Genomic DNA, 8,598 nt, shown 5'->3' with positions numbered 1-8,598 from the left:
ACAAGAGATGAAGAAAGTATGTTTTATTGAAAACACTCTCATCAAATATTCCAAAGACATGCATTCTGTGTATATTCAGAGCTACTCTCTTGCTAATCAGCATGCACAATAAAAAGATTCAGGTTTTGTAGGAGTAGTAATTTTCCCATTAAACCATCATTAATTATGGTGTATGCTTTCATAGCAGCTTTCTTTTCATAATATTCTCTTCTTCATCCAGGAATCCTTCAAACAACTGGATTTACTTCCACTCAGTTAATCAAACATTAGAAATGCTAGGCTATAGACAGAGAAGTTATACAAGTTTAAGTAGTATATTATTTTACTAATTGTTACAGATTTATCAAATTCAGCACTGTTATAAACATCAACCAAGATTAAACTTGTTTCATCCCACTCTCTTCTTGATTCTGACTCTGAGTTGTTAACACTATTTCTCACTTCAGTATGATCTTATTGATTTAGTAGGATTTCACAGCCTGTAGTAGTATGTATTAATGGACCCTCTTACTACATCTAAGAGCCACAAAATTTAAGCATATCAATCTGTTACTTGAAAATAAAGCAGTCACTGTCTGTATATTACATTTTTGACATGGAATTATCCTGTCACATTGCTTAGGAGTAAGTTTTGCTTGTACATGATTTGTATCCCCAGGTTAGAAAAAAAACATAAACCTCAACTTTCAAATATATTGTCTTCTTAATAAAAAATGATTAAAATATCTGTCTTGGTTATCTTCTATTCTTGATTGCAAAACATCAGACAGGAGCCCCTAGGTCATAGTTTATGCTCCTGTCCTCACAAATGCAAGCAGAATGTTAGAAGTGAAACAAGAAAGACAAATTAATCAAGAATGCAGACACCTTTGAGTGGAACTGAAAAACAAACTAGGGGTCATCCCAAATTCCTTTAAATATGAAGCTTTTCACTGATGGAATTTGACAGGTATTCTATCATTCTAAGAGCCCTGCTCTAAAAATATACCTCTTTGCAATACTTTAACTTCCCATACCTGTCAGTGTAATTTTGAATTTGGGGCAATAAAGACACTTAACCTGTTCATTTTTCCGCTCTTGTAAGTATGAGCTGAGTTAGTGGGACTCCCTCGTTTCTGGAAGGTGCTTAGTTTGTTTTTCAGGATCAGTTTCTCGCCTTTTCCTGTCACTGTCAGGTGTCACTAGTTTCACTTGCTCCTGCTGCTGGTGAATGTCAGGCAGCAGAGAGCAAACGTCACTGTCAAGACTCAGTGACATCCTCTGCTGCCAGCTGCCCATGTCACCTGCAAGAATTTGGTAGTGCTCCACGACACTGTCAAGTGACAGAATTCCCTAGCTCTTCAAACAAAAGGTGTCTACAATGACAGGATCAGCTACTAGATGTTGAGTCTGATCCTGTCTGCCAAATTCAAGTTAACTGGTTTTTGCAGCTGTTTTTCCCTTTCTTTCGTAGTTTTCTATCTTGTGCAATTTCCACCATTTCTTCTGGAGGGGCAGTGTCTACGTGCTCCTGACTACCTATCTGATGGTGTCTGTGATGGCCAAAGAGCCTGTGACGCCAGCCGCTGTGAGGATGACGCCTCTCGGTTTCAGGAGCAGCCTGCTGGTTCTCACGTCTGGGATCACCACTGCCCTTGTGGTGGTGGTGGTGGCGGCGGTGGTGGTGTCCATGTCTGTGAGGGCTGGGATGGGAATGCCGACCTGTCAGCTTGGGTTCTACCTCTGACAGCTCGTCACCTGCCTTTTTAGTGATGTTTTCACAGACAACATCAATATCAATATCAGGTTCCTGCAAAACAGACACTTGCATTAAATACAGGGCACTGTATTCAATTAAACTAGCTGTAAAATATTAACATTTCTGCAGAGCATGAAAGGCACTTTTAAGTTATTTGTACTATTTCACTGAAGAATGTATATATCAAAACTAGCCTTGTGTTGTCACACCACTGTCAGCTAGACAGGGCTTTTTAGCAATTAGAATTTTAGTAATTGCTAGTAACAAGCATTCTTATGCTAAGTCCTACATCTGACCTGTCTGATGTAGTCTACATTTAGCCAGAATGCTGCACGAGGGGACCAAAAGTTATTATTCTCATTGAACTTCCATGACTATGTATGTACATTTCATGTTAATCTTTAAAAGTATTTCTGATTTTGAATGACACATTAAAAAAGGCTACCCTTCTTTTATAGCAGTAACATTAATTTGTCATTTTGTATTATCACCTTTTTTAACAACTCTTGTAGACTGTGTTTAAATGCAAACTACAATGAATAGTAACACAAACCATCTTGATTGAGTTTGATTCCCAGGTTTTAAAAAAATACTGGTTTTTTAGGTACTTACCCATCCCACAAAACTAGAGTAGTTAATTGCTCACTACCTCTATATAGCTCTAGAAACAGAATTACCCTCCAAGACTGTATTTACATTCTGACAATTATTTTCATTTCTATCAAGGACAGGAATTCAGATAATCAATAGGTCCATTAGAAATCAAATCTAATTCGCTTAATAAATTGTTTAAAAGCTATCTGTCAAGATGCATGAAATGTGTAAATTCGAAATTGTATCTTTTTGGATTAATCACACAGAAATAATTTTTTTAAATACCAATCAAATCTACTTTTCTTTTCTACTATACACAGAATGAGATAAGAAAATACCGTGTAAGAGCAGTTTCCACACTTGTTTTCACAGTATGCTATCTTAATAGATTCTTCCACATACTGAAAATGCAGGAAGGAGTAGGGCAGACCCAGATGATACACTAGACGGCCGCATCTAAGGAGAGAAAGAACTCTCTGGTTACAAATACCTACAATTAAATCTCTCTTCTTATGATATCTCATTTTATGTGCATCAATCCACCCACACTGTACAGTTCCACAGGGAGTACTTCTGTTCCAGGCAAATGCAGTATCTTCCTTACAAATGCTTGCCCGCTCACCTGCACAGGCCAGAATGTGGAGCATGATTTCTGGCTGATGCGGAAACCACACTGCCAGAAGCCTCTCCTTTAGTGGTGTTTAAGCCTGGCAGAGGTGCACTCATTACAGACCCACTGGGATAATGAGAAGGGTTGTTTGCACAATGGTTACTGCATCCTCACTGAGTGTTTTTATGCAACCTAACAGGTATTTTGGCTGGGATGGGCACTGCAGAGCACCTGCATTACTGATTTATTGTGCATGAGGGGATTGTTATGGTGCCTGCTTGCCCCATGTCTGCACTTTAGTGTTCTGATTTTGACTACAGAGCTGGTCTGCTCGAAGGAGCTGCAGTAAATGCAGAACCTGTGCACAAGGGCAGCTCGTTCTGTGCCAACACATAGTCTACTGGCCTTAGCTCCCCACATTTAGGACGAGCAGCAGGCAAAGCTTTCATGGCAAAGGCACAATAACAACACAGACTCATAGAACAATAATGGATCACAGCCAGGCTAATGCTAAACCAATTAATAATGTGCACATATCCTGTGTGTCAACAGTACAGAGCAACTGGTCAACCTTTCAAATGCTCTGGGCAAGGTGTCTGGGCCCCCTCCCAGATAAAATACAGCCTTGTTCTGTTTGTCTGTTGTTTGATGTCAACCTCCCTTACTAGGGCATATTTGCTGCTGTAACATTCAAGATGACTCATTCCACTGCTAGTTTCATCCCACAAACCTAATGTAGCTAATCTGTTTAAATTCACCACATTACAGAAAAAGAGTAACTTTCTAACTCTGTATTAAGCTTATTTGGTTTATATGGTTTAGTATGAACTTGGAATGTTCATTGCAGTAATATAAAGTAACTAGGATAGATATTTTTCAAATGTAGGATTCTCAAGAAACTGCATCACATCGATCAAAAATCATCAATCAAAATAAAAAAAATTGGGATTTCAATTACAGTTCCTGCTGGTACTGCCAAAATATATTTGTGGCAGAATCTTATACTGAAAAGCAAAATTATTTTTAAGTTTTAAATTTTACCTAAAGACTAATTTTTCCCTATGTCTACATGGCATTTTCAACAACTCCCATCAAAAGATTCTACTTTGACATGCATGGGTGTAATGAAGTTATCTGAAGATAAAAAAACACTACAAAACCACAAACGTTACCAAATTTTATACTCATTTATGTTCATCTAAATCCAAGGTAATCATAAAGTAAAAAGATATTTATTCCAAAATTACTTACGCAAAAGCCGACTTTGCTTTTGTAACTTTGTTTTTCCAGTAAATACTAGCACTTTACTTAGCTCAACTTAGAAGCTGAGCATGATGTCTTTGTTACTTGTACATCAATGAAATAACATAGAGATTTTCAAATCATTACTCAAAATATATGCAAATATTTTCCCTGTAAGCGCACACCTGTCATAGATGAGAAAGTCATCCTTGTTTCCATTTAAAGTAGTCCAGACATCCTCTTGATGTTCATCTTGCTGGTAGACAGTAATGTAGTCTGAAACACGTTCTTTTAGTCGGTGAAATTCCCTCTGGGATTGAGCTCCCTGATGGTTGACAACCACATACGAGATGTTGACCAATCCTTCATTCTCTAACTTTACTCGCAGGTCCTCCAAACTAGTGGGAATGTAAAGAAGCAAGACCATAAACCATTAGAGAATCATGAGATTTGACAGAAAAGTTAATATGCTCCATCTTGATTTTACTACAGCTGTATGATGTGGAGTTTCTCCCTTTTCATTGTTATCTTTCCTATGGAATTGCTCCAGAAAACATCTATTATTCAGTTAAAGGAAACCATCTAGAATGTGGAAGATTCTTTACATTTTTTCTAAAATGTAAGAACCAAATCCAACTACCTTGAAAGCCAAACACAAAGCCCACTTTCAACTTAGATGGAGCCACAGATTTACTACTATGCTTTTAAATCCAATTCTCAATAACCTTGCAAAGTCTATCATGATACATAAGTTGTGAGCCTAGAGGGACAAACTAAGGTGTTCTCGCTGTGACTAAAATCCAAATCTTAAACTGGCACTGTGAATTTTTATGCCAAAATAATTTCACAGTCTCTAAATGAATCAAAGATAAAAGCTTTATGCAATTCTTGTTTGGGTCAGCTTGAAATTATTTTATGATTATTGTTACTGTCGTGATAGCTAATAATTTGCAAGGAGTAGGTTCTAGAAAATAGAGCACCAATGTCCCAGGTCTTGGATGAAAATCTAATGTTGATGACTTCTTTGAATGCTTAATCAGTTTTTTGAAAGGACAGTATTTACCTCAAATTCCGGATTTTTTAAATATATGTACAATTTCTGATCACTGAGAAGCCTGAAAAGCCACATTAAAGCACGTGTTTTGATTTATTTTTTCCCCTACATATCTCATGTAAGAAATTGGTGAACACAGATGGAAATAGACAGATCTCTATTTCAGGTGATCTAACCATGTTAAATAATCACGATGTTTCTTGGCCTCATTTTGCTACATTCATCCATCTGCTGCTGTCTTCTGTGTTTTCCTGTGGTTTGGGTTTCACTAATGTCAAGCTGATCATACTACTATGTTGTAAAGATAATTTGGAAAGGATGATCTGTCAGTCAGGAGTAGGTCAAGAGATAAGAATGTTACCACTGGCACAGAACCGTCTGCTGATAGTGAGCCTGGTAACTGGGTCACACATGCCAGCTGTGAGGGTGGCGTTTGGGGCAGCTAGAGTTCACAGAGTGTGTCCGTGTCAGGGCACACGTAGTATTCCCAGCTGGGTAACAGAAAGGGGACGAGATTCACGCTTACCTGGAAGCCTGCTGCAGGCACAGAGATCAGCTGGCCTGGAGGAGAGCCACCACTGTCACCGAGCCTCTGGAGCTCCACATGGGGTCCTCCTCCCCAATACGCCATGCTGGGGGCTCCTGGCAGTCCCGGCTCTCTGTCCCTCCTCCTGGGAGGAGACAGAGGGCCAGAACTAGCCCCAGACCTGCCCACATGGCTGGGCTTTACCTGACAAGAGACAAAATAAACAGGCCAATGCCTTAACAAAGTTCATACTCTGAAGTTCCCATAAGAAAACACAGCAGCATATTGGCTCCATTCAGTTAAAAACAAAAAAAAAAAAAAAACAAAAAAAAAAAAAACAACAAAAAAAAATCAAACCATCAAACCCCTATAAGAAAAAATTTGAACTATTCGTTTACCGCTCAATTTATTTGGTTTTTCAGTGGAGTCCCTTTATAATAGACGCAGGTTCTTTTCTCCTTTGTGGTGCTTCAAGGTTTTTAGGGTACTTTTGTTATTGTGTTTGAACAGCTACAAAGTAAAAATTCAGAATAACTGGATTTTTTTTTTAGTACTACTAATCAGACCAAGTTATTCCTTCCTCTTTGTAATTTCTTTTTGACCATTTTTTACACTTCAGTAATTTTAAAGTGGCCTTATTTCTTGTGTTTTGAAATCAATTGTGCTAAGCCCATTTATGTCAGGAAGAATCTAGAACAGTTCACTCCAGATTCCAGAGTAATTCCACTGTCTTTAAAGTACACATACCAACAGTGGATTTCAGTACACAGTAAGTACTACAGAACATAGCAGAAAATAATAAAAAATACTTCAAAATTTTTACAAGTGAATCTGGAGTATCTGGATTCCATTGAGGAAAATCTATGAAGAAGTCAGGCACTAGAAACAATTTTGCAAAAGCCAGAAATGAAAAGTGAATTTCAGGATTCCTCAGATCTTACAAAATCTCACATCTATACTTATGTTTGCGAAAATCAAAGCATGTAAGAAATTCTATAATTACCTTTTCATTTTATTCCATTAACATCACAATTTTGGCTTAAACACCCATTATCAAGAAATATTTAAAATTATAAATGTAAAAAATTATAAAGCTGGTACCCAAGATGTCCTAGGTTGTGGAATTATATGACTTCACCACTTATATCAAAGTCTGACAGTGACCACAAAATAGTTAGGAAAAAGTAAATTCTGATAAATAATAGATGTTCCATCAATCTTGTCATAGCCTAAAAGATTAATGATAATTAACCTTTTAAAACAAGAGCCATTTGTTGCTGAATTTGTGAAATCCTGCTGTCCCTGATATTTCTTTCCTGACATTCCAGGTAAAGTACTTTGAAGATTGAACTGTGGTCCACTATATACCAACACAGCTTTTTTCCACTCTCTCCACACATCAGGAAAGCAGCCTGCCTTTATATCCATTATAAAAACATGGGACTCCGAGGACATTTTGATATCCTTCCTTGCCTTTACAGCAGCCTTCTGCAGCACTGGCATGCAATGCCCAGCAACAGCTGTCCACCCTGTGAGCTGCAGGAGAGCCATGTCCTGCCTTATACTTCTCTTCATATTTCAACTTTCCACTTGGTTTCCAATGGAAATTTCCACAGTCAGCCTTTTCAGCTGAAGAAAGAAGCAAACACTCTGCCAAATCTTAAGTCATGAAGCTCTTTCAGAGCAAACCCAGCACACTTACCCTTTCCTCCTCCCCCTTCTTGGCAGCTCTGCCTGGCTCCGCCGCAGAAGAAAGCAGTGTGGGGAAAAGGGCTGTGGTATTTATATGGCTCTTGTTTATCTCACTTTGCAGATACGGTTCAAAGTTCAGGGAGTTTTTTCTGAACGACCCTGCAAGCAAAGGAAACGCCTTGAGCAAAAGTACCCAAAATATTTCTCCATTAACTAATCCCAAGTGCAAACCATTTATTGTGCATAATAGCAAAATATTTTTACTGTCATGACTTTAAATACCTTTTTATGCAGTTTGTCAGTCACCCCAGTCAGCTGGAGGTAGTGGTACAGTCGGGGGGGGGGAATGGGCTGAGGAGTCATTATTTTCTGTTCACAGTGGTAACCACAGTGAGGGGGGGAAGGTACTTCTCTATTTAAGAAAACGCTGAGCCAGCAGTTTCTCATATGCTTTATCTGATATTTGCCTTAGAGAATGTTGTGCTCTGTCTGAGGGCATGTGCATACTGAGCTCCTTTTGCACAGCTGCTCTTCATTATATCACTCTGCTTTCTAGCTTTTCTCTGTAGAGCCTTCGGTTCTTTAATTTTGTTTAAAGTTAGAGACTAGACCTTCAGACATTTAAATCAACGTAGCTACCTGGAAGTCATTAAGCTCTAACTACTGGCAGAAGGTACCTAAGCCTCTGTATTTCATTGTTAAATTTCCTTAACTCCAGGATCACCGAAGTACCTGTGAACATCCAGGTGAAACTATTTCCCTACTCTCTTTCCTTAGTGAGAGAGTTGTTTATGCATAATGTGTTTTACTTCAACAGCAGTTTGCTTTGCTTTGATTTCCCTCGATGTACATGTTACATTTGTTTATGGGGAAATCAATGTTTAAAAAGTTGGTGTGCCCTCACAGTTCAAGGTGGTGAGATTGATACTGCTCAGATCTATGGCCTGAGACAATCTTCTGCACAGATAAGCATTTTGTTTTAGGCTGGATATGAGAAGGGGAATTGCTGAGCTTGGCGGTTTATGCTGCAGAAGTCCTATGCACCTCCTTTCCACTAGTCAGTGGAAAGAATGAGAAAGATCTGAACTTCTGTTTGGTAGTCTTGGAAGACATGATGCAGGAAACAGACAGACTTCATACTA

General features: G+C 38.5%; 1 protein-coding gene across 2 annotated transcripts; it reads right to left on the bottom strand.

Annotated features, from left to right (window-relative positions):
- Positions 1–8: 8 nt before the first annotated feature.
- SELENOP (selenoprotein P) lies at positions 9–7,831 on the bottom strand. 2 transcript variants are annotated; one of them, XM_056513164.1, is made up of 6 exons: positions 7,739–7,831; positions 7,467–7,615; positions 5,765–5,968; positions 4,370–4,582; positions 2,671–2,788; positions 9–1,789 (listed from the first exon to the last, which is right to left on the bottom strand). In XM_056513164.1, the coding sequence occupies exons 3-6, from the start codon at positions 5,953–5,955 to the stop codon at positions 1,127–1,129; spliced, it is 1,185 nt and encodes a 394-aa protein (XP_056369139.1). In that variant the 5' UTR covers positions 5,956–5,968; positions 7,467–7,615; positions 7,739–7,831; the 3' UTR covers positions 9–1,126. The 2 variants fall into 2 exon arrangements, with proteins under 2 accessions (XP_056369139.1, XP_056369140.1); XM_056513165.1 differs by lacking the exon at positions 7,739–7,831 and having other exon boundaries at positions 1,145–1,789; positions 7,467–7,610.
- Between the last annotated feature and the right edge of the window lie 767 nt (positions 7,832–8,598).

This window comes from Oenanthe melanoleuca, chromosome Z (assembly GCF_029582105.1).
Source record: "Oenanthe melanoleuca isolate GR-GAL-2019-014 chromosome Z, OMel1.0, whole genome shotgun sequence".
Lineage (NCBI taxonomy): Eukaryota > Metazoa > Chordata > Aves > Passeriformes > Muscicapidae > Oenanthe > Oenanthe melanoleuca.
Note: the sequence above shows the minus strand (reverse complement) of the source record. Positions and strands in the feature narration are given on the sequence as shown.